We start from the raw sequence: 27406 nt of genomic DNA, 5'->3' as shown, positions 1-27406 counted from the left end.
TTTAAAATATAGTTGCCTTCAGCAATATAACATTACACATTAGTGTGTAGCATGAATACATTATATCGTAACACAAAATAGATAATAATATTGTATGATTAATATCAAAATTATAAGTAAGTGGACAGAAATACAAATAAATGTTGTGTTATTGTAAGTACACCTGGGTGCAGTACCGCTTCTCTCCGTAGGCGGCAGTGTGGCACAAACACAGCGCGAACTGACTCTCCTTCATTGGTGCGTACGCCCACCGAGACGTCGCCGCTTTGACCAATCAGAGACAGCTCGGTGCTCCTTCCAGGAAGTAAACTACAGGGGAAAGAGCAGGAGAAGCAGCTCTACCTGAAAGTCAAATAAAATAATGTCTTTAACCGTTTTAACGTCTGCGTTCAGGTATGTGGAGGCCGACGGTGTTTCTGCCGAGCCTGTAAACTATAATTACGTGTTTGTCGTGCTGACGCTCCCGTGTTTGCTGCCATTATGTAGCTTGTTATAAAATGTCAGACATGCTAATATCAAGTTCAGATAAGCCACTAGGATGCTAGCTGCTGTATCTATGCATGTATGTATGCATTAAAGGGATTTTGGGGTCAAATGGTGTTGATTTAAACTTGACTTAACCTGAGGTAATTCATTCTGTGTCTGTCAAATACAATGTGTCCAGATGCTTTGAGTCCAGCTTGTGTAGTATAATTTAAAAAGTAATGTTTACCACTGTTTTTCTTTATTTTACCTCCAGACTGAGGTCCATCTGCAGACTGCAGCGAATCCAGGGCCACATGGTGAGCAAACCCTCCCGTGTCCTTCCTTACATAATGTACCGTACTGTAGTTTAGTGAGGATTGCCGAGACGAAATAATATAATTTCTTATAGCTGATAAAATTGTACAACAAAACTTTATGTTTTTGTTTACTGACATGCCTTTTTTTGTACGAGACTCTTGTGTTAATCCTGAATCAGTTGACAGGCACATTACAACAAATACTTGCAGGAGATTTAAAAGTGGAGCAGTATCCCTCTCCAAGGATGGACATACATGCAATAGAGATATTACAAATATTTTATGACAGAAAAAAGTCAAATAAACTGTTTTTCTCCAGTCTAGTTTATTGCAGTTTATTACAAAATTGTCCTGTTGTCTGTATTTTGGATCAGATGTCGAGTCAGGTGGAACCAGAGGTTCTTCTGGAGAAAGTGGGAAATGCAGGTGTGATAACTATCAACCGACCCAAAGTGCTGAATGCTCTCAACCTGACCATGATCAGGCAGATCTACCCTCAGCTCAAGGTATGTGGAAATCTTGCTTCATGTAAAACATCAACCTGGGCAAATGTCAAGGCCTCCACTGTGTCAAGTGTCATTTATTACAGCTGTGTGTTACGTAAATGGCTGCAAGTATCCTACTTAGTTTGACACCTTCAAGGACATTATGCTAATAAAAGTGGGACAGATTTGCTGATAAACTGACAAATAGTTGTTAACAGTCATACTTGTACACACTGTTGTATTACACTTGCAGTATGAAGCAGTTTAGGGAATATATCCCTGATATATCCTGAAAACAATCATTGATCATTACATTTGATGTATTTGGATATCAGAAGACACACACTTTTATATTATTGTTCTGCTGGAATGTGAAGGACACAACTGTTGTATCATGTGTGGTTTTAAATGCCCAAACATTCACTGTGTTCCTCTCGCTTGTTCAGTTTGCCTGCAAGACTTTAGTCCTCTGAAGGGTTGCAGTTAATGATTAATTTCATGATTAATTGTCAAGTCTGAAAAATGCTCATCACAATTTCCCCAGAGCTCAAAGTGACGTCTTCAAATTTCTTCCTTTGTCCAACCAACAGTCCAAAACCCCCAAACTCTTCATTTACTGTCCAACATGACAAAGAAAGCAGCAAATCCTCATATTTAAGCAGCTGGAACCAGCAAATGTTTGACATTTTTGCTTTAAAAATAACTGAAATTATTAATTATTAATTAATTATTATTATTATTATTAATAATTATTTTTCTTTTGTGAACAATTAATTGATTAATTGTGGCAACTCTAGTCCTCTGAAGGCCACATTTTCACAGACCTTTCGCTTCAAATGAGGAAGGTCGCCCAGTGTAACACAGGTTCGGACGAGGGTGTGTTCAAGGTCTCTTTATAAAGTTTTGATGTTTTGAATAGTTGTGTTTCTTGAATGACTAAACTTTACCAAAAAGTAGTCCAAAAATGTATCTCAGCTCAGTGAGACATTACATTAACATGAGATGTGTTTTTGATGATGGTTTTCTTTTCTTGTGATTCCAGAAATGGGAAAATGACAAAGAGACTGATGTTGTGATCATCAAAGGAGCAGGTGGCAAAGCCTTTTGTGCAGGTGGAGACATCAGAGGTGAGCAGCAGCCTTGCAGGTTCAATCACTGGAGTCTGTGTAGCCTCAGTTTGTGCCTCTCATGTGGAAGCATTCTGCTCACAGTCAGTTTCTCTGAAGGATAATTAACCGGTGATAAAAGTTATGTACAATAACGCAGATTTCCTTTCAAAACCGATACGAGGAAAACTTGGGCTGGTATCTCCAACACCAATACGAAACCAATACTTTGTACAAAATGTGTCCACCAATACCCCTACACTCTCTCTTTATATATATCTGCCAGTACCAAAGGCGATTGAAGTCTGTCGTGCTCTAGCAGCGTCTTTCCTCTCCTATTCCTCAGACTGCCGCTGCATAACCTCATCATGTTCTGTACTTTTATTAACTCTCAGCTGCTTAATGCGGTTTGTAGTGTTGCCACAGAACCTCTTAGTCCTCCCACACGTTATATACAGCATCGGTGCAGCTCTGAGAACCGAAACAGCCATTATCAATGTCCACTCTGTCTGCACATTTTACGTACAGACATTATTCGCATATGACTATGTCAAACGGTCATAGTAGTTCCTATTAGCTGAGTATTATTCGAACTAGTTCTTAGTGATATTGTAGTTACTTTGTACTGTGTCTGTGCTGATGATGAAATAGAGTTTACATCTCGATCTTTTAATGTGAGAATCGATCCTGGGATTAGGGAATTACATAATAAGGATCGAAAATCAGGAAACTGTATTCTCGTAAAGTTACAGAAAAAAAGAAGTAATTAGATTACAGATACATTCAGAATAAAAGCGAATTACTATGTACCTCACAGATTTTTTTCTAGTCTTTATTAACATGCTTGATACTGAGTTAATTGAAAAGTAACATTACTGACTACATTTTTAACAAGTAACAAGTTTAATTAGTAATGTAGTAGTAGTAGTAACGTGTGACTGAAACATGTTGCTTCTTTCCTGTTTTTTGCTCTCAGCGGTCACAGATGCAGGGAAAGTCGGAGACTCTCTTGCAGAGGATTTCTTCCGTGAGGAATACGTTCTCAACAACGCTATCGGTAAGTTTTATGAATACAGTTACTTTAAAAAGACAACCAGGCCGATGTTTAAGCAGTTTGGGTGTTTAACGTCAATTTTTTCTAATTTTTACACATTTCTTAAATCTTTTCAGGAGCGTGCAGGAAACCATATATCGCCCTTATTGATGGAATAACAATGGGAGGGGTGAGTACATTTAATTTTAATGTATTGAAGTCTCTTTCTGGATATATGCATATTATGAGGCATTGAAAAGGCTTCATTTTACTCCTGTTTTGTTTTCTTTGGGAGTTAAAAACCTCTTCTCTCTTTCTGTGAGGTGTGATATTCAGATATTCCTGTAGGTGTCAGTAGTGAGCTATCTGCCACTGTTACCTGCTGCCAGTGGCAAGGTGGCCTCTGATTGGATGAAATGTAAAGTGACAAAGCATTGTTGCTTCCACTGGCTTTTCCCTCCAGGTGTCATGGATGGTTAGAATTTGAATCGGTCCCACAATGAGCGTCATGATGAGGCTTAATTCAGACAGAGCTGCACAAATACTCATTTATCAGGACTGACTTTGAACACAGACGTCTGTAATTTATTCATATTTTTTAACTTAATCAGTCAGAGAAGATGTTCTGCGTTCGGATGAGTCAGTTCTTTTTTTCCATGTCGTGACCTTGACAGTGATTTTTTACCCGTGAGGTGTCAACCGAGGTCGCTCACAGCCACCGCCGGCATGTACTCCGTCGTTAGTCATCACATCTGTCTGTGTGTGTGTCAGTGTGTGTGTCCCTGTGGTGCAGAGATGTGTGAAGACCCAACAAGCCCTTTTGCACAACATTGAACATCACTGTTCAAATACCGACCATTAGGGAGCAGTATACTCTCTGGTGCTGCTGACATCTCTGCAGGAGTATTTTTACGGCAGAACGTGGCACAAATCAATATGTTGAAGACGTGTGTCTGTCTGTTGTCTGTTGTGAAGAGAGGGTGAGGATTACCCAGAGCTAAGTTCACATGTATGTTTTTGTACTCTTGGTTTGCTGCTGCTTTTTATACTTCATGCAAATGTGGAGTTATTTTGGACGGGGTGTCGAGTCTTTGAAGCCGGTGCACTGTCACCCAGATCAAAGCTACTATAATTGGATTTGAACAGGAAGAGAGTTGTTTCATTCATGATTTTCTTGCACTCCGACTGTTCAGTTCTTTAAGGTGGAGGGGATCAGGAATAATGTGACATGAGATGACCTGGAAAAAAATGAAATGAAAGCAGTTTGCTCCCATATTGTTTTGTGTCTTGCTGACATCGAGGACAAAGAAGAACAGGGAGAACAAAACATAGAGAAGTCAGGTTTTAGTGATGCACTATTAAAGCTGGAAACAAAATGGAAACCAACAATTCTACATTTTACTACCCCTCTCATACTGGCCAAAAAAACACACTTACACCTGCTAACATCTGGCTTTTGTGTGCAGTGTGAATGTAAATTATCAAGATTTACTCTCAGGTCCACTGACCCTGCAGTAGTCATGGCTATTTGTCGCCTGAACAGACACCTGGATGAACACACACATTTTTTGCTCTCTTTTTCAGCCCGATGCTATGACGTTTGTTGAAGTTGAGGCTGCTGGCTTGTTAATATCTTTCCATCCGTCTCTTGTCAGGCAGCATTTTACACAGTATTCAGTCGGCGCTGAGTTTGTTAAATCATCATGGTTAAATCATCTGCTGCTTTATACTGTTCCCTGTTGTTCTGGCACATCTTTTTCTGGTAAAAGTGCTATAAGAGGATGAATGTCAAGAAGACAGATCGAGGTATTTCTATATCCATGAGTATAACCCTGATCAGTGAGGCCATGGACGTATTAGTTGCGTCCATGGTGACAGTTCTGTTTTGCTGCCAACGTGTTTTTGTCCCGTAAGCAGCTCCACCTGATCACATTCCCATCACGACACTTTTACACCTTGTGTTAACATGCAATTTTCCTCAGAAATGCATTGACTGTAAAAAACAGGTGTCTAAAACAAAAATCAATCAAAATAAGTTTCAATTTTGATCATCAAGAACCTCAAGACACCAGAATAAAGTGACGTTTTTGAATTTGTAAACATAATTGATAGTTGTCAGAGCATAAAAACAATGATCTGTTGAACTTTACAAATCCAGATGTGACAGTCTAAACATGACAAAGCCGTTTAAATCAAATTCAATTGCGGATTTGGAGAATCGTGACACCTCTAATTTGATCCCATGTGATTATATGTAAATACTGATTAGTGCAGCTTTAAAGACATTTTATTTCGTCACCTTCAAAGCAGTCTGACGTGCGAGTGTTTAATGATCAATAGTCCACAACCACGACCGGGTTAAACTTTGGACTCGCTGGCAGTAGAGGCACTGCTGTGTTGGAAGTGTTCAGCAGTACAGAAAAATGAGAGCAAACACGAAAAACGCAGCCTTTTCTCGTTAGTATTTTCATTGTAGTAAACACTTCACACTGGGGAATTCAGAAAATCGTCTTGTTTGCTTGTTTTTTTCCACTGATGTTTAGACAGCCGCGACGATAACGACACCCCCACTCTTCCTTTCCAAGGGAGACGGATGCTGTAATTTATGTGTCAGAACAAAACTGCAGAAAAACAATGCAGGGTAATGGATGTGATGTGTGCACCATGTGCTGTGCCGCGAGTCACTTCCGCTCTTCGTCCCAGAGGACAACATTCAAAGCTGCGATGTTTGTCGGGTCATCTGCGCTGCTTATCACCGCTGATCTGATCTTTTTGTACTTGTAATTTTTTCGATAGATTTATGGCTGAAATACACTCTGTTATCTGTCACATCAGCACAGTGAGGACACTAATGTTGACACAAACCATCCTCAGGGTGTTTGCTGTTTGATGTGTGTGGCGGCTTGAAAACAGGCTCGTTCTATATATGGAAAAGTCCGAGAGCTACCAGAGCCCCTGTTCCTGGATCTGCTCCGAGCTCAGGGCAGAACTCCCACATCGGAGCAACTATTCTAGCGTTAGTGATAACAAACCACCAGGGAGGAAAGGCATGTCATTAGCAGGTCAAAGAACACACACAAACACACACACACACGCACACACACGCAGATACTGTCTGTTTGCCTCTCTTACATCAGTCGGATCTCATCTCACGCACATCATTCATTGCCGTCCAAGTTTAAAATCCCTAGAATTAAGGTCTGGGAATGCTGAAGAGTTTTTAATCCGTGTCTGTTGTGCTCCGCTCTTCGGCAGATTCTGCCTCTCTTTCTCTTCAGCGCTATCCTCAAACATTTACACAGTCACACACAGTAGCCTCCTCACATTCATAACATTATGTTTTTAAGTCTGTTTGCAGTGAGGGTGGAGCAGCGGCTGCCGCTCAGCTGATGGGTATTCGTCCAGAGCTGTATGACTGTAATCTCTGTCCCTCTGGAGAACAGAGCTCTTGTTTGCTAATGTTCACAACATCAATCTAATGAGAAGACGTGAGTGAGAGCCAAACTGAGCTCAGGGCAGATTTTGATCCCTGCATTAACGCTCTCATCTTTCAGAGTCTTTGCAGCGCTTGTTTTGAAAGTGAATACTTTGTGCAAGAGTGATGTGGAAAGTAGTGTCATTTTCTCTTTAAGTGTTTGTAACCATTATCCATCACTTGTGTCTCTTCACACCACTGGAAGGCTTCTGCGTCGTCCCAGTCGAGTCACCAGGATAAACTGTTGGCACGTTGCATTTCTGCAAATCAAGTATATGTTATCTTAACATTTCTACAATACGTGCCATATCAGGTTCACAGTACACCACACGCTGTAACGTTTTCTAGTCGAGTTTCTGGCAACAAAACCGAATAAATCCCGATATTTTTAACGAGATGTCTGGAGTTTGTGCCCCAGAAAAAGCATATTTGTGACAAGAATTAAGGACAATTTGCAGCTGGAAATCAGATATTTTTAATGAGACGCGGGGACATCTTTCAGTTGTGTTTTTGGCAACAAAGACAAATATTTTTGACAAAAAGTTGGGACAATTTGAAACCGGAAACCGGATATGTTTAACGAGACACCCTGACATTTTCCAGCTGAGTTCTTGGCAACAAAAAGGAATATTTGGTGACAGGAATTGGGACAATTTGCAGCCGTGTTTGTGGCGACAGAACCATGTAAACCAAGCATTTTTTGTGCCTTAACCTATAGACCATAAGCACAGCAGTGTCACAACATAAAAAATAAAGATTCAACATGTCTGTGGTTTGCAGGCTTGTAAATTACCAACATTAATTCTGGCTCATTGGGTTGATTGTACCCAGATGAGTTTAAACACCCATACACAGTGGTACTAATCATTTCTGATCTTGCAAAACTGGATTTTTCCTGCATATCTAAAAGCTCATCAGGGAGAGGTACTTGGAGAGCAGAGCTGGTGCAGTGGGAGAGTAATGCCATTACTCTACGTCAGTTTAATGGATTTCACCCCACCTGTTCTATCAATATTTGCTTTATATCCAGTAAACTAAATATCGTAATGAGGCCTCCGTGAAGCCCTCCGTCTTCTTCTCAGCCACTGTAAACTTTCCCAGCCAGGTTGTAAATTCTGCAGCCTTTTCTGTTTGTAAGCAGACGCTATAAACACGCTCGTCTGCACACTTTTGCACATTTCCATTGTTTACAGCAGCGTGTGGAGACTTGCTCTTATATGGTGCTCGATGGTGCCACGCCAGCACGTAACAATGTTCCAGTACTTTTATGGTGAAACTCGGGTAATGAGAGATTAAACGACCCCTCATTCCTCCGGGCGCATCCAATGATCGCTGAATGGTCCAGTTTATGCTGTTATGCTGTCGTTGTCTTTCTCTCGTTGTTTTTCAGGTTGTGTTATTTATACATATTGGAGGAAATGTCTGCTAAAATGTGCAAGGTTCATTTATCTTATCTTTCAAGTGCTCTCCATTTTACATGACTCATTCAGTTTCTAATAATAGATGAAGACAAGAGGAACTCATAGAAACTGTCCAGTATTAATTAACTAGATTATAAAACAAATAGTGGTGTCAAAAAATGCAGTTTATTGGAATTTATTTTAATTCTATCATCGATTATACGTCAGGATGTCTCTGGGAAAGATCTTAAAATCACAAAAAAGCAGGGGTACTTTTGAATAGGCCTATGCACAGCAGACATTAGCAGGTAAATTACAGGTATTACTAATGAAACTAATGATAGCTTTGTTGTATTCAAGTGTCTCAGTGTGACAGCGAGCCGTGCACAATACCAGGACCTTCAAACTGAAGCAGCTAAATGGAATTCAGCCATCATTAGCTTTTAGCTTTAGCTTCCCAAACAGTGCGAAATCTCATGTATTTCTTAAATATGTAATGTTTCAGAAAGGTTTTTAGATAAAGGAGAAATGTATACAGAACTTGATTTACAGTTTAAAGTCTTTGTGATTTTAGTCAAAGAGCGATTCATTTGTTTGCTTCCAAAACAAACTCGACAGCTTTTAAGGAAAATGTATCCAGAAGCTCGTCTATATCTGTCATCCCTCTCTTCTTTAAACATTTAGCTGTAATCTCTGCTTTCTAAAAATAAAAGCGTCCACACCGCCCCGCCCTCTCTGTTATTAAAGACATGTCTGATCCACGGACTCACCTCTTTAGTTGATCTGGTGACTTTAACTCACGAAGAAGCCGCTAAAAACAGAAATGTTTAATTAACTGTCTTTTTTATTAGCAGCATCTAAATACATTTAAACAAACTGGGTGAAGTTGATAATAAGTGCTTACAATAGAGGAATCTATAGTGTTTGTATATAGGGAATAGTTAAATAGCAACGAAAGAGTGACTTAAACATAGATTGTGAAATAGATATGCAGCTGGAAAAAATGCTAGAATAAGGTAAATCAATTCTTTTTATAGAGGGCTGCTTAAATACAAAAAGAAGGAAATTATACAAAAAGTACTTCAATAAAACTCTTTAAAATCAAGAAAAAGATCAATTTTGTTTTTGTGAGAAGCATGAAGAGACTACAACAACCATTTTGTTACACAATCCTGGTTGTTTAATGATAAATAAACTGAATCTTGTGTCTTGAAAATGATGACATTTCATTTGTTTTAGTGTTGCACAGATTTCTCCTAGTTCGACATTAAATCAGTGAAGAACAAACATCATTATTTTTCATTAGACAGCCCTGATTCCACAAAAGTTGGGATGCTTTGCAAATGTTAATAACATATTATACATACGGTAATAATAAATGATTCAAAATGATACCAAATTACATTTTTCTTATCAAAAAAATGTAACATTTCTTGGGGAGGACCCCTTCACCCTCTCACAAATACATGCACCTAAATCTCCCACAAACCCAAAGGAAACTGTGCTGTGGGGTTAATTTCAAAAATAGCAATTTACTAAAACTAAACTTATCTAATCTTGTTAAAACAAAACGCGATCATTTGCAATTTTACGAAGCTTTCCTGAGCCCATGTAGTAATCTCCTTGATACAGTCATGTGTTTTACAAAGATGTGAACCTCGCCTCATCCTTTCTTGTGAACGACTGAGCCAACTATCACCTGTTACCACTTCACCTGTTTCAAACAGGTGTTTTTGGCGCGTTCCACAACTTCCCCGTCCTTTGTTGGCCTTGTTTCAACTCGTTTGAACTGTGCTACCGCCATCAAATTCAGAAAAACAGAATCGTTGCTGGGTTGTTGTGATAAAAATGAATAACTCCCCTCTTTCCATCGTCTAACACGAGCCTGATTTGTGAGAAGCTGAACTCTGTCTTCACTCTCTGTCTCAGTTCTGACGTGTTGCCAAGGCACAGTCATCATATCCTTCATGTCCTGAGCTAACAGAAGTCCCAGTCTGTCTCTTTGTTTGCCTCTTAAGTTTCTCGTATTTGGGATCCGGCTCTTTCCAAAGAGCAGCTCTACTCTTGGCAGAAGTCTGTTTAGTCTCCAGTGATCAGATATTTTTAAATCCTGATCATTTGTCACACAGCCTGAAGGAAAACCACTGCTCTCTGGCTCTGAACTCCCTGAGAGGAACGTCACTACTACAGTAGTCTGTTGGCAGCGATGCATGCTTTACTGTAAATATGTGTACAACGTTTTTTCTGTTTTGAGAAAGGTCTGCATCATGTCTACATTACAACAATACCCACATTTGTTCTTCATATCTTTCATATCAGTTGAGCTGTTTTATCGTTTCTTGCGTCCTACTTTCATCCGTCCCGCTGATTAAGTCTGCTGCCGCCACAATAAAGTTTAGTCTCGGCTCATAAGGGGCAATAAGATATTTGTTTTACTGCTCCATACAAAATGACGTAAGTGTGTTATTCTGCATGTGTTCTGAGGTTGATAAGGACGTTAATCAGTACCAGTGGATCGGTGAGAACACCAACAGGTGCTTCGGTTTCAAGCTTGCAGTACTTACTTTCCAGCCTTTATCTTTCTAATAAAGTTTAACCCTGCATTCACACGCTCCACTGATGGTCCCATTTCCAGTGTTGGGAAGTCATTTATTCCAACTTTGGTGTGCTAATGAACTTTTAAGTCGTAATATGGAAACAACATGGAAGAAGATGTGTATTTTATTGCTCAGATAATAGTTGTTGGAAGCGGTAGAGTTTTATATAACAAAGTGGTTTTGTCCCAGACTTGTTGCTGCACCAGATGGTTTGTTTCACAGGACAATCTGAACAGGCGCCGCCATAAACTGTTTGGAAAAGGGCAGCACAAGGCTCGAGACTAACGTGTCACATCTGTTTGGGACAAACAGAGATCTTCATTGGATGCTTCTGGGATTAAAGGGGTTTTTGGATGTACTTTTGGATGTCTATTGATCACTTAGCCAATGCTAGAGCACGTCTTTTCATGCTGTTACTATATTTACTATCACTGGCTGGCGACACAGTAAACTCCGTATCGAAGCGGGATGCATCCTATTTGTTCCCTGATAAAACAACATTGTGAGCAACAAATCTGTGATGAAACATGAGGAGAGCATGTTGGCTGTCAGCGTCCTGCGGTGTGTGCACAAACAGCTTACAGAGTTAATAGCTTACAGCTAATAGAGCCAACGGAGCTAACAGTTAATTGAGTTAAACACACAGCAGGACTGAGAGCTTCTGTTCGGAGGAACATCAAGCATTAAGCACTGAACTACAGTTTAATGTTAATGTTAAATACTGCAGTACTGAAGTACTTCAGTTGAGTCGGCCTACAGTTTGGAGGTAAAAGTACTTACTTTTAATTTTAGACAACAACAAAGTGCAGAAATACATTCATTTAGCACAGTTAACAACAGTAGGAGACCTGTACCACCAAAGCCTTCACAAAGTGTTTGTTTTTATTGTAATACTTATTCTGAACTTCTTAAACCTTGCCCCTGACGAATGATAAAATAAAACAAGCTAATCTCACAGTTTCTTTTTGTCACAAATAAGAATTAATAGTGAATTAATTTATGTACATGACTGTCCTTCATCCAGACAACAAGAGACGAGAGGACGTGAAGGATCAGGGATGTTTCACTTCATGTTCGACTGTAACATCCTGCAGATGAGACGATGACAAAATGTAGGATTAATCAATAAGAGACACGTGTGTAATGTCGGTGTCATCAAAATAAAATAATTTCACAAGCAGGATTGATACTTTGCTCGGCTCCAGATTAAAAACGGAGGATAAATTCTGACCTGTGTGTAATCAGATTACTTCACTGACCTTCAGTATTGTGGAAGATGTGTCATTAATTAAGTCATCATTCACTCACAGGGGAATGTGTTGCAGCTAGGAGCAGGGTCATTTACTGGTCAGAGAAAAATCCAATATGTCAGACTGACTGGAGGTGATTAACGACTGGCGGAGGTCATCAGGTAAATCCCTGAGGGTTCCCATCCACCTCAACTGGAGGCTGGTGATTCATTCGTTGTAATCACTTCACGTGTCTGGTTTGTGTCAAGAAGCCTCGTAGATTTCTTCTTTCTTCATTCTCTGGGAAACTTTTACAAATAGTGAATCTTCTTGGTTTAAAACTCGTTCTTTACAGTGACCTTCTGCACCATTCGAGGTGTTTTTTGTCTCTTTATGATTGTGGTCTATGAGGAAAGTGCTTTTTTCGTTATCTTGCCATAATAAATATGAAGCTACAGACAGTAGATGATTAGCTTAGCATGAAGTTTGGAAACAGGGGAAACAGCTGGCAGCTACAGGTGTGGTTCAGGTGTGACGACAAGCGAGAGAAGCAACTGTTTCGAAAACAACAATGGCGGCTCTTGACCCTCATGCAACTGCGTTTTTTTTATTTTTTTTAATTTAATTTGAAAGACAGTGGCATCATGTAAACAAACTGGTATTTAAAGGGTTAAAATCCTGAAAATTTATGAATATTTGGTCGTTATTTTCAGGACTGATGTTGGTAAAAAATGTAACCCAGTGAAAGTTGAAAGTAATATTAATATGAAGTATTTTGATGGCGGCTTTTGACATTGAACATGTTTTGTACTAAATGTGGTCTGAGTACAAACAAAATGTTTTATTTTTTATCAGTTGCATGAGGGTTAATGAGGTTAGCATGACATAGTAAACTGGTGCATTCGTAGATCACATAACACTAAGTGTGTGATTACTGTATTAATGAACAAATGGTCACACATCAGTCCTCAGTCACCACATTCAGCCGGAGAGATGTGATTTAAGTGTCGCTCGCTAACGAGACGTTTTCACCCCAACAACCATCGTTAAAGTTTTAATAATCCTTTAAAGTTGTGTGTTTTATAAGTGAACTACATGTCAGGCAGTACAATACACCTGTCCGTGTGTCTACATTGTTTTATGCATATGAGTCGAGGATGTTGTTTCCATGGTAACCTTACACACACACACACACACACACACACACACGTAGAGTCCTAACTTTGCTCGAGATGTCCTCTGGCTAACACTGCTCATTAGCCTTCACCTCTCTGCCTGCTGGGAACCACCGGCGTAAATCACTCACACACACACACACACACACACACACACACACACACACACACACACACACACACACACACACACACACACACACACTCTTGCAGGACTGGCCTGGTTTACTTTTTTTTTTTGCAGTCAGCGTTTCTTTTTGAACTTCAGCTCAGCTCCTCTCTGTAGAGGTGACAGTTATTAATGGTTTCTCTGTGCCTGTTGTCCCCCCCTCTGTGTATTCTCTCTTCATCATAGCATTGATTTATTTATTTAGTTTGCTTTCTTCTCCTCCACCTGCAGGGCGTAGGTCTGTCAGTCCACGGACGCTTCAGAGTGGCCACGGAGAAGACGCTGTTCGCCATGCCGGAGACTGCCATCGGTAAGAGTGTCCAGCTGTACTGGTTTCCTCCATGGTGGAGGAGGAGGAGGGACACTGGCTGGCCCACATTAGTGTGAGCTGGTATCTTAGACCATTAATTATGTAGGAGCTTTGATTTCAGTTGCAGCTGGATCCGATTCATATGCATTCATAGACGCGAGGTCTGTCTGCACAGGAAGCTGGGAAAGAAATGAACAGAAGGACAGATGTGATGTGATGTGATGGGATAGAATGGGAACTGCTGACATGACCAGTGTGGTAACATGGAAAACAACGTCATGCCTGAGGAGGTAAAATATCTTGATTTTAAAATGGTGAAGATTTGAGGTCCAAAAATTAAGAATTGGTAAAAGAGCATGAGGGTAATGTCAGAATAATCATCAATCAAACAACACAAAATAAACAAGTTAGCAGTTGTAATTCATGTCCCCTCGCTGGACATCACATTTCCTGTTCAAATAAAAACTAACAAGAAGCTCGCAGTTTTAAGTCCACTAACAGATGTTCAGTTCAGATCTCAATCCCGCAAGAGAAAATCCTTTTTGCAGCAGGGTGTAAGCATGAAAGCAAGCAGAAAACACATTAAATACACTTTAAGACAATTAAAGTGTCGTATTATAAAGCAGAATAAAACAAACCATGTTTGACAAAAGCAGCTTCGCCGACACTAAAATAAAATGGCAAGTCGTGCAGAGACCCGAGAGACAAATTATAATTGAATTAAGAGCGCTTGTTACACATGCGACAAACTGAAGCTAGAAAACTGTTGCTGCTCATTTTTGTAAACCTGTTTCTCACTGGATGAGAAGATAGTTTGGATTTGATTTGGCAGACTTAGTTTTCCCTGTGATTTGTCCCTCTATTTTAACATACATAAAAAACAGTATAATTAAGACACTAACGCATATAATTCACATTTAAAATAGCTTGATAATTCAGTTAATTGGACTTCCATCCAGTTGATGTTCCCACAGCGGCCCATAACACAGGAGGGAATATCCTTTGTTGGTTTTCCAGTCCAGAAAAGTGACCCTTGATCATTATTGAACCGCAGCAGTACCTGCAGTCAGCTCAGTGGTTATTTAAATAGATTTAAACTGTGATTTGTCAGTTCGGCTGAAATAACACAAGACTGACCTTTACATCTATTTTGAAGCTTGAGGAATAGCTTTGTTAAAGCAACACGCCTGTTAATTCAAACTCGACACAGGCATTACTTTGCACTTTAAACAGGAAGCAAACCCAAACCCTGCCAACGAAATTACATCTGTTTGTAAAGAGGACTTTCTACAACAAGACAGAAAGCAAGAAGGAAAGGAAGAAAGGAAGAGAGGAAGAATAAGAGGAAGAAAGGAGGAGAGGAAGCAAGAACTTATCCTTTGATGGATTTGTAGAATAACACCATGACTGATGTCGTTTCATGGATGTGTTGTTTCACAGATTATCTAAATAACGCATCTCCTTTCACGTTAAAGGGGAGTGATAAGATGAAGTTGGTAGCAAGTTTTAAATGTTCAAAATGACGATCATTAATGTTGATGTTGTGTTAGCGTACTACTTTTCCTCACCAGCACCAAAACATGAAGTGCAGCTGAGGCTGATGTTGACATCTTTAGTTGTGTTTATATTTAGAAATAACAGTAAACAGTTTCTGATCTGATGATGCTGCAGATGAAATGTTACTGGAATTTACTCCTGTGGGAAACATGAATATCTCAACTTAATCTCACGGCAATCAATCCAAAAGCTGGCGAGACATTTCGCTGTTAAATCGAAAATTCGGAGTGTGTGTCCAAGTCATTTTTCATCAAAGTCCACAGTAAGTAGGACTCACTCTCTGGGGACCACAAATTTAACGGCAGCCCAATATCTGCATGGATGTCACAGTCCAGGCCAAAGGGCTGAATCGACCGAGTGACTTCGTCGTCCCCGGAGCTGCTACTGTGGCTAAAAATATCAAGCAGGCATGTGAACTTTATTCCTCAGTAGGAAACTTTGTGTCTTGTGGTTCAGAAGACATTTTTATTAACTTTCAGTGTCATCTTGATGTAATCATAATGAGGTTTTTGTCCAAATTAATAAAACCTGACAAAATAACAAACAAAACAACAAACAAAATGTATTATTTAAGGTGTATTGCACCAAAATAAGTTTTCTGATATGGATTAATATAATTATGATGATTTATTAGTGTTGTATTGCCTTAAACCTTGGCCCTGGCCTTCTGATGTACTGGTTATCCTCTGAGAAGCTGCATATTTCCCACAGGATCACTTATTTTAAAACGTATCATACAGAGGGGCGAGATGGGATTAGTGTTTCATGTGGGTTTTAATTACCATACAGTTGATTTACATAATGTGATGGCACCAGAATTGATGATGCTTCACGAGGAGCTCGTCTCAGTGTTTTCCCGTCTGAGCCAGCTCCTCCAGTGTGAATGGCTGCTGGCAGGGCGCTAAGCTATAGTTTGCTCTTTAGCTAATTGACTCTCGCAGACAGATGGCCTTCTCCTGAGGCGCTGAGCAGATTAGTAACAAATCTCCAACAACTAACGAATTACAGCTGACGTTATGGCATAAAAGAGCTTGTTGTCACTCAAATCCAGATGGTTTATCACAGTTACATAGTTGTATATTAAAGTTAAATGTGTTTTCTTCTTGTTCCTACAGTTGAGTGTTTGTGTACATTTTCTCTGAGCTCAGTGGAAATCTGACATGTCAGACAAAAATGTATTACCTGCTATCGAACTATCAAGTAGGACTGCAACTCATGATTAGTTTCATTATGGATTTAACTCATTTAACTCAAATGAAAAAAGAGAGTCCAAAGTGACGTCTTCAGATCGCTTCCTTTGTCCAAACTACAGTCCAAATCCTAAAGACTCTTTATTTTCTGTCATAAACGACAAAAAGAAGCAGCAAATCCTCACATTTAAGAAGCTGGAACAAGAAACTTTTTATTATTTTTCCATGTCATCCTCTCAGAGTGGCGTAAACATATAAATACACAAAAAATAAATACGCATAAGTACAAAGAAAAGAGAGAGACTCGAGGAGGCTTCCCCTCGTTTGCCCTCGTACTCACCCTCCAGCTGCTCTTCTGATTGCCTTGAATGTTTCTCCTTTAGCGTTGTTTACAGATGCAGTTGATGGTTCTGAGACATTATGAAAGGAAGATATCCATTTATAGATGTGGGACCTTCTTGGCTGCAGTTAAGCCACAAAAACAATCCTCCTCTGATGGTTTAGCAGATTAAACGAAGAATCGTCATTCTGCAATAATGTGTTTTGGAAGACACAAGATCCAAACCACAGTGATATCAGATAACATTTAAAAGAAAACGTGTACATACATATCAGGAGTCTTTTGGAAAGCAAATTGGGCGAACGAAGGAAGGGTCATCACGTCACTGTACGGTTTATATCTACGTCTAATGATTTCTGATGTAGAAATGCCTCCACTAAATGAAAGAACACACTTCAGAGAGTAGGTTCAGGGGCAGATCTGACCAAATATCACCGATGAGAGTGGAGGAACAGGAGCCTTTCCCAAACGAACAGGGACGGACAACGTGTCGATTAAAAGAAAAAAACAGTGGTGAACCTCTTATTTTCTGGAGGTATGTCTTCATCAGAGGTCATACGACGAAAATATGTTTGGTTTTAGCGTGCTTCTCCATGCATCTCCCATAGGCTTCAATACATCTGTCACCACATTCTGGCACCAAAGCTTCACTGACGTAGTGACCCTTCCTTATTTTAAGTTTTCTTGGCGTAAACTAGGAAACGTTTGCTTCCAAAAATATCTGAAACGATTAATTGATCATCAAAATAGTTGGCAATACATTTTCTTTTTTAATCGACTAATTGATGGTTGCAGCTCTGGTTCATGACCAGAAAGAGTCGGGCAGCCGACGTCTTTCCTCAGTCAGTGTATTTATTTTATAAAGATCGTTAATGGATACTGACCTGATCCATTATTATTATTGTTATCATTATATCTGGGCTGGAATCAAGCAGGTACTTTGTGCAGACAGTTGATCTGTTGTTTCTGCAGCTTCGATGTTTCCCTGTTCATCCTCTGGTAAATTGACTGTGCGCACTCACTCACCTCATACTCGCAAACTTCCAAGGACACTCACGTCATCCTCTATTCGATACACAAACATCAGGTTTATTCTGGAGGCTCCATCATAAATCTCCAGCTGATGTTTTACTGTGGGGTCAAACCTGACTCGTATGTCTGCAGCAGCACGACGATGAAGATTATGTTGTCAGCGTTGAGGGGAGTGAGTGAAGCAGAAGGAAAAGGGCTGAGCCTCTCGACTGTTGTGTGGGATTTTGTTTAAAGGCGAGGCCACGAGGAAGAGTGGGAGGAAATGGGACGGCAATTAGATTCCCCCGGCTGATGATTGGCTATAAGACGAGATTGATGTTCTGGACAGTGTGTGTGTCTATCAGGGTGTGTCTGCATGCTTTCTTTCCTCTATTCCACGGACGTACACCCTTGTGTTGTCCCGTAGTTGCTTTTAAAATCGGTTCTGTTTAGTCTCATTATTAACCCTCATAAATAAAAGAAGAACCTCTCAGCGTATTTAAAACTCTGCAGGCACTTTGGCACGAAGGCAGGAGATCTCGGTTAATCCTCTTCGGAGTTGCTGTGATCTCACTTTGTCACTATTGTTTCCTCTAAAGCCACTCTCTGCTCCATTATCAGCACGCCGTCCTCTACAATCAGAAACTTGGACTTCACACTGGCCCATTTCCATGAGGGCACAGCGTTTTCACAGAGTTTGCAGCTGCTCTGAGAGTCCCACATGCTTATTTTAGCCTCGATCCTGCGGTTCAATCATCTCGAGAGCCTCTCTCCTGCGCTGAGTTTACTGTAACTACAATCACATTGTGGAACTGGATTTTTTCCACTGAGCTATGCCAATATTACAGCTTCATGCGCTGAAAAGTCTGGAATACAGTGAAATTGATAGATATAGATAAAAAGATTGTGCATGTGAGCTCGGAGAAATCAAATTGGTACATCAAGTCAGGTGACCTCATGTAAATACAGGCCGCCCTGAGCAGGAGCCTCATTTATAAAAAATGACCTTAGGATGAAGCTCATTTCAGAGTGCTTATGTTCGATTCTTAAAAGATGGTGTGCATACAGTAAAAGACCTCGCTAAAGCAGGTTCTGATCTGTGTTTACACGACAACAATGGTTTTTATATAAAACAGGAAACTTTTCCTGTGTTTGGCTGTTCGTTCACACAACATTAGCGTTTCCAGAGTGTAATCTTTGGAAAACGCCACTTTTACCGTTGTTTAAACTGGTTATTGGCAGTTTATTGCATCATTAGTTTATTGCCATTGCACAGCAGCAACACAACACAATGGCAAACCGGACGACCAGTACTCACCGCTTTCACTACGTCTCTCCAGCTCCTGAACTATCCCGGACGAGCCCCCAAATATGTTACGTCCCCGCCAGGCTAGGGGATGAAGGGAGTAACACAGTAGAACAAGAGAAACAATAAAGCCGGGTGTAAAGGAGGGAAAGAAACAAATGTAACGTTAACTCAAAAATAGCTTTATTTAAGCCCGCAAAAGAGAACACTAGTTAAGCACGCTGTCTGCCGTAGGTCAAGCTCTCTCCACGTCACGGTCGCCGCCCCCAGCCCACTGGCATCCGCGGCCACTTATAGTGGTTCACCTAAGTGGCAAGCAGCCTCAGGTGTGGCGCTCCACACACCGGCGAGGAGGACGGGGGGGGAGGATGAGGGTGTCACCTGAATGGGCGAGAAGAAAAACACAAAACACACCCACAGCCCCGGGGCTGTAACAGCCATTTTCACAGGTACGACACAGAACAGGTACGTTGGAATTCCTTGTGTGTTATTCAGCTTCAAATTAAGATAAAAGACATTTAAAAGAGCAACAGTTTCAAGTACATTAAACTTTTTGGAGGATGAGATCACGACGATGGTTGAGGAGGTTGAAGCCAGGCGACACATATTATTCAGTGAACTGAAAGCCAAAAGCTGAAGTCTAAACTTTTCATAGAGATAAGATCATTTCCACGTCAGAGTAAAGTTGTATAAATAACTACTTATACATGCTTTTCTGCTTAAGTCTTTCTTGAGATTAAAACTGACAGTAAGTCTGTTTTATAAATAAGGCAGAAGTGAAAAAGCTTGTGTCGGTGTGCAGGACCTTAAAGGTACCATTTCATTTAGCATCTTAAATTAAGTCAGTTCTATCTGCATGTTATATAACATCAGTCGGTATGATTTAGTTTTGTAATGCAGCGTTGACGTCATTAATAAGAAACTAGCTTTATAAAGCGTGATGTAATAGGCCTGAAGTTTGAGGCTTGCAGGTGCGCCCTCATTACATCACAACAACATCCTCCACATGTTTCAGAAGTGTGAACAGATCCTCATATGGAAGCTGTTCTCACAGTGTGGCATCCTCCGATTTCAATGTTAACAGGGTGCAAATAATTTCCATAAATGTTCTCCTTTAGTTTGTGGGTTGGAAAGCCAGATGAGGATCGCTGCATCAGTTATTTCCACTGGTTGGGGCGGGTCGAGGCACAGGTGGGTGTAGGAGCGAAGCTAATCGATGACAAGTGGAAGGAAACAGCTGTGGACGCCATGTATCACAGATACATCCCCAGTAGTGAAAAAAGTTAATTAGGTATGGACCTTTTGTAATGGTTGGAAAATGGAAAAATCAGTATTCTTGTCTTAACAAAAAATGTGATTGGTCGGTGGTCCTGAGGGATGTCCAAAATTTTAAATCCCGATATTGCTGGTCAATAGTCGATATTGTGAAAAATATCGCATATGAGGGCAAATATCTCGATATTGGATATCCGATCGTGTGTATTCATTTGATGTCTGAATGATCGGGAAAATGAATTCCTGGCTGGCTCGGAGAATTCATGTGAACGCGATCAAGTCAGAACAACAACTTGGAGTTTTCTGTTTGTCGCTTTCGCCGACTCTGATATCATATAATCAGAAACACGGTAGACAAAAATAAATGTTTGGTTGATGTTTAGAAACTTTAGAAATCTAGGATAAAATACAATCAAAGCTAACTTGTTGTTGATATACAAACATAGTGGATCCTGGGCTACTTCACAGGGCATCCACTGTCATGTTACTCCTCATTATTATTATTGTTTTCCTGCATTTTACAAATCCTCTCATAATGGATGAATGGACTAATGGAAAAGGGCTCGTCCTTTGTCCCTCTCTTCATCATGTGATCAGGGCTTCCCTCGCCCTTTAGGGGACCCTGGCTATAATTTATTAACGGCCTCCCTTCCACCACTCCCCCACCATCACCACTTCCAACGGCACTATAATTCAGTAATCATGCTGCACAGACGAGGCTAAAGACGAGTGGGCGAGCTCATGAGGAAATGTGCACAATTATCAGACTCATCACTGAAGCAGTAAGACTTGATTAGATATGTAAAGATTGTTCCAGGGAAGATTTAGGGGAAAGATTTGAGTGTTCAGCCTTGAAGAAAAACGATGAATTGATCCTCTAAAAAGTTTTATTTGGGAATCTAAACTATTCAAAACATCAATGAGCCACACTTTTGCTGCTGCTGTAAATTCTCACTAGAGCACCAAATGTGTATTCATCCGCAGCTGAAAGTAGTCCCTAACAAGAGACCTGTCTGCACCACATCTTTACGGAGACCTGTCTGCACCACATCTTTATGGAGACCTGTCTCCACCACATCTTTATGGAGACCTGTCTCCCCCTCTATCTTTACATAGACCTGTCTGCATCACTTTTTAACAGAGACCTGTCTCCACCACATAATTACAGAGACCTGTCTCCACCACAACTTTACAGAGACCTGTCTGCACCACATCTTTACGGAGACCTGTCTGCACGACATCTTTACGGAGACCTGTCTCCCCTGCATCTTTATGGAGACCTGTCTGCACCACATCTTTACAGAAACCTGTCTCCCCCTCTATCTTTACATAGACCTGTCTACATCACATCTTTATGGAGACCTGTCTCCTCCACATCTTCAAGGAGACCTGTCTCCACCACAACTTTACAGAGACCTGTCTCCACCACATCTTCAAGGAGACCTGTCTCCACCACAACTTTACAGAGACCTGTCTCCGCCACATCTTTAAAGAGACCTATCTCCACCACAGCTTTACATAGACCTGTCTGCATCACATTTTTACAGAGACCCGTCTCCACCACATCTTTACAGAGACCTGTCTCCGACATTTTAATAAATGCATTACGTGTATATATGTATTTAAGTATCTTTATGTGTTCTATAACTGTGTAGCATGAAGGAGTTATACACTCCATGGTGTGTTTCTAAACTTCATGACTACACACACTTCTATCACTCTCCTCTCTCACTGACACACTAACACACTCACACACTCGTTACCCCCCGTACACTCGCGCGTTAACGTTAACCCCTTCTGTGGCGGGATTAACAGATTTAACCCGGCCCTCCTACCGTTCTGAACAACAGCCATAATCTGCCGCATTTATGATATTACATTTTCAGCCGTGATTCAGGTCAACTCATCTAATCCGTCTCTCTTCCCTCTCTCGCCTCATGTCACGATACAAAAGCTGTCACAAAACCAACTGTGACCGCTGGAATCTCATTTGCTGTCAGAAACATTGAAATCAGATGGAAACATTATTGAAAACAGAGAATTAATTCTGTACAGATTAAAGCTGTGGATTGTGATGAAAGCTTTTATGATCGTAAATGCTCCCTAAGCCGCATGTTTACCTTTTCATAGTGTTCCAGCAATCAATTGTTTCGTTAGTGGTTGTTAATGGTGCAATTCTGATTCACACTCAGGAAAACAATGCTACAATAAGCTGCTCGAAATAGGTATCGATCAGTATTGGTCGGTCTATAATCAATTTGATGTTTTATTTTGACAGGTTGAACGGTGACAGATGGTTCAGTTGCTTCATGAAGAGCATGTGTATTGAAACAGTACAAGAACATTTTGTGTTTTGTTTTGACAGGTCTTTTCCCTGACGTGGGTGGAGGTTATTTTCTGCCGAGGCTGCGGGGGAAGTTAGGACTGTTTCTGGCCTTGACAGGTTTCCGTCTGAGGGGTCGTGACGTTCAGAGAGCTGGAGTGGCCACTCACTTTGTAGAGTCAAAGAAGGTAATGGGAGAAGAAGCGCACAAAAAATGTACTCTGTTATATGTAATTGTTTTATTTTGATGGGTTACGAATGAAAAATGCTTTTATCTGAAACAGAAAACCTATTTCATACAGGACTGCAGACAATCAACCTGGAACTTTTCAATATATTGCTTTCAATTCATTATCTAAACCACTTTACAGCCCATGCACTGTGTGAGCGTGAGTGATGATGCAGGACGGGAGCATGGCGGGAGGGGGGATTGAGGTTGAAGCTCCACTGGAGAGCCGGATGCTGAGTCACCGGGCGTCTCACTCTTGTTTCAGAGTGCCAACCTACACCGGCTGGTCCAGAGGCAGGTTGTGTTTGTCTTGCTGTTGGCGTCAGGTCAGAACAGTGGGCGGCACAGTTTGTTTTAAGACTGTAACCTTGATTCTGAGGACAGACGAGCAGCGGGGCGGATAAAGTTTATTTGTACAAATTTTACAGCAGAGTTTGACCAAATAACAAGGCTGGAAAAATGTCTCACCTGATTGGAAATGAAGGAAAGGTCTTATTGAAAAGACAGGAAATGACAGGAAAAGATCACGTCTTGGCTGAAAATACCTTTTTTTTCCACCACAAACACAACTGGAATATGTCCCTATGTCTTGTTGTAACACCATCTTGAACACTAGTGTCTGGCTTGGCAGCCGCCAGCTGTCACGCCTCCACCATCCCACCTACATCCCGACATGAAAGTCAGCTCATACACATGTGATGTGAACATGATATGACACATACATTTGAACGTGTCAGTGGTTTGCAGAAACATAAAACGCCAACATTTTGTTCTGGGCATCATAAGCGCTGCCTGATTAGTCGAGCCTGCACACGAACGAGGAAGGAATCGGCCGATCCAGAGCAGCCAGTTCCTCAAAAATATATTGTTTCAGTGGTGAGTTTTAATGCCGAGCCTTCTGCTTCAATAGATCGCGGACCTGGAGAAGGAGCTGGTGGACTTGAAGTCTCCTTCTGCTGAAGACGTCTCCAAAGTGCTGGATTCCTTCCAGAACCAGGTTACAATCTTTACACATGCAAACAGCAAGACAGAGGCCTTCTCACACGTATTCGGATATTTTGCTAAATGGTCATTTTTCTCTGCTTTTGGCCTCTCAACACACACGAACAGCGTTTAAGGTCCTTAAGATGGAGGGTTTTTAATGTGCAGATTTTTCCAAACTCCAAACTTTCCAAAAGTGTTTGGGAGACGATGACATCAGTGCATTAATTCATGCATTCATTGTTGGGAAAGGTATACTGTGGTATGAAAACGGACAGTTAGCATACTGTGTATATTTGCTTATCTACAATATCGAATTCTGCTTTATAAGTGTTATTTAAGGGTCATTGCACCTGATAATAATTGTCTAATACCTTGGATATGCATTCTCATGTGTACACAAGATGTTTTGTGAAACGAAGGTTGTGTGGACAGAAAGAGGAAAGAAAATGTCCATTTACAGGAAGTATCTGTATACGTGTGGACAAGGCCTAAAGTTGAACCTACAGCATACAAAACAACTTCAGTAATCAGCGAGCTGCCCTTCAGACGTCTGTGTTGATGATTCTGGTTCTGTCCACAGAGCAGTCTGGACTCTGAGAAGCCTTTTGTCTTGGAAAAACACATATCTGATATTGACAGGTAGGCCTCGGACATTTTCCAATTCTTCCTCTTGTCTGTTATTCTGTAGTTCATTACTGTCAACAAATGCCGTGAAAAGACGGTGTGTTTGTCGTTGTGATGAACACCTTCAATAGCTGATGAGTACTTTTATCTAAAGCAGCTGAGCTCTGTGGTTTCAGCAGGCGTCAGACAGGAGTTCAGCAGATAGTTTGTTTGTTTTCATCTATTTTTAGCCGTGGATTTGGGGCTCATTGATGTTTTTTTAATAGTTTTTGGACAAACAGTGGAGCTCAGTGGTACAGAGTTATAATACATATCAGGCTTTTGAAGTAAAATTCATCGTTTGTTTTGTTGCCATAAGAGAAATATAGAATATCAGCAGCTAAGAAACAGAAGCAAATAAGAGGGAAGTGAGTCCATGTTGAACTTTCTCTCCCCTCAGGCTGTTCAGCTCCAGCAGTGTGGAGGGCATCGTGCAGAATCTGAAGGCCGACGGCTCAGACTTCGCCAACAAACAGGCTGAGGTTTGATAATTTAACAATAATTTGTTTATTCTCCAAGTAATCGGCCGATCTACCAGTTCCCCCTGTGCTCCACCATCAGATAAATCCCACTGACTGGAGTGGAGCCAGGGCATAATTTGGATTTAGCAGTATATGTCAGTAATTAGTAGTTACCCCAGTTTAAGCACTTAATGGGGTTAGTCTTAGTGTTGTATCTCGTTGGCCGGACCAGAATCCCTACTGTGAGATTTCAGAGCTGTTTGTAGTCTCACATGTTTTCTTTTATGTTTCCAAAATTGAATTTTCAGGTCGTTTCCACCCAAAACGAAGGCGTATAACCTCTAACCTACAGAGTTCAAAATGTCTTTCTGGTTCACCAACAAACACGTAAACACTTTCAGGATCCTGAATAATCAGAATTAAAGCCAGTGGGTGGTCGACTCAGGCATCAAATATTTATTACACATCCACTTCCTCAGTTACTAAACCACGGACTCTCTGTCCGCTCCTTCACATCAAACATTCATAGAGTCTTTGTCCTTTAGTTACACGATCACCTGGATTTTTCCATATTTTCCATCATTTTCTTTTTGTAAAAGTAAATTAAGGCGTCCGTCACCATCTTGTCAAAGTCTCTTGTGTGCAAAGGCTCAATCCAAATGTCTGGACTTCACCACTGTTGAAGACTCGCAGACTTTGTGGGCGCATTCACGCAATATCTGTAAGTGCTGAGAGCCGCTCAGACCCACAACCCATCCAGTCCAAGAGGGTCATCAAGCGGACTTTCTGCAGACTTCCAGAGAGTTCACTTTGGGTGCAGACTCCACCAGACTTCACCGGTTTAATTACCCACAATTCATTGCCATATGGATGTGACATACTTTTTCCATTAATCCATTAATTGAATCATGTGGACCAGAAATAATATCCAACCACGTTATGACACAGAAATTTAGGCTTTAGAGGTAATAAATTATATGTTATTATTGAAGTTGACTTTAAGCAGCTTATATCGCCTTCTGCAGTGTTGACATTTGGATTCAGCCTTAACCTCGCTGTGTCTCCTCTTCCAGACTCTGTCAAAGATGTCGCCCACATCCCTGAAGATCACCTACAAGCAGCTGAAGGAAGGCGCGACTCTGAGCCTGGCAGACGTGTTGGTGATGGAGTATCGACTGAGCCAGGCCTGCATGGTAAAATAACCAACAGACGTACCACCTGCAGAGAAATTATCAACATCTGGCAGCTTCATTTCAGTGCATTTATTCTTGTAGTCATTCATATTTGGATTCTCTTAATCCATCTGGCTGGTTTAGTTTAGTGTACTTTGATATGTTAGAAATGTTTTCTTACGGGATTGTTTCTGTTGTTTTGCAGAGAGGCTGCGACTTCTATGAGGGCGTAAGAGCCGGTAAGTCACCGCACAACATGGAGACAAAAGTGGAATATGGTGGATGAGAAATTAGAGGAGCAGCAAGTAAATCTTAAACTACTATAATTTCGTCTTTGCTTGACATCTTCTCACTCATATTTCTTTCTCTTTGTCCTGATTTTCTGTGGCTTTCCAGTGCTGGTCGACAAGGACCAGAGTCCGAAGTGGAGCCCGTCCACTCTGGAGGGGGTTTCTGATCAGATGGTGGAGCAGTGCTTCTCCTCACTGGGAGCCAAAGATCTGACTCTCTGAAGTCCGACAGCTCCTCGCCTTCAAACACACACACACCGAAAAGCCTTCACCGAGCTGCATGTCCTCACATCCCTTTATGGTATGTGAGAGGACTGCGGCACTGAGGATGAGAGAAAGTGTTATTTTATGGCAAACATAGGTCATTTCCTTCATAGTTCGATGACATTTTACAGGAGACATCCAGGCTGCTCCTCTGCAGCCGAGGAGGAGAATCTGATTCATGCTCACGGCCAGAAATCTAAAATAGTAACAGAAGAAGTAGCTAACAGACGCAGTGTGTCACACATGAGAAATGTTTAGCGTAAACTTGCTCTGCAGTGCAGCGGAGTCATTTTTGACTCTGCTGCTGTGAATTTCAGGAATCTGCAGCATTAACACGAGGACATGAGGAGGAGAATGAGCTCACCGCTGAGTGCTTTATTACATTTCCTGTTGGTGTTTGGTGATGTGACATTGATCGGGATCATTTGTATTTCTGCTGTGTGGTCACTTGTTCTAATTCAGATCATGTATCGTCTCAATTTCTTCATTTCTGTAGTTTGTGTTTCTCTGAAATCTGAAAGTGAAATCTGTAATTTTAGGTAGAAATGTTAATAATCTCCGACACTCCCAAGAAATGTGA

General features: G+C 40.9%; 1 protein-coding gene across 1 annotated transcript; it reads left to right on the top strand.

The window, feature by feature from the left end:
- The first annotated feature begins 296 nt into the window (after positions 1 to 296).
- Positions 297 to 27406, top strand: hibch (3-hydroxyisobutyryl-CoA hydrolase). Its single transcript, XM_084361555.1, has 14 exons — positions 297 to 393; positions 740 to 782; positions 1157 to 1288; positions 2310 to 2394; positions 3350 to 3430; positions 3544 to 3596; positions 13683 to 13761; positions 22806 to 22951; positions 23903 to 23989; positions 24557 to 24615; positions 25040 to 25121; positions 26174 to 26293; positions 26478 to 26511; positions 26669 to 27406. The coding sequence occupies exons 1-14, from the start codon at positions 362 to 364 to the stop codon at positions 26782 to 26784; spliced, it is 1149 nt and encodes a 382-aa protein (XP_084217681.1). The 5' UTR covers positions 297 to 361; the 3' UTR covers positions 26785 to 27406.

This window comes from Pagrus pagrus, assembly GCF_965226575.1.
Source record: "Pagrus pagrus genome assembly, chromosome: 9".
Lineage (NCBI taxonomy): Eukaryota > Metazoa > Chordata > Actinopteri > Spariformes > Sparidae > Pagrus > Pagrus pagrus.
The sequence above is the reverse complement of the archived record's forward strand: the minus strand, read 5'-3'. Positions and strand labels throughout refer to the sequence as shown.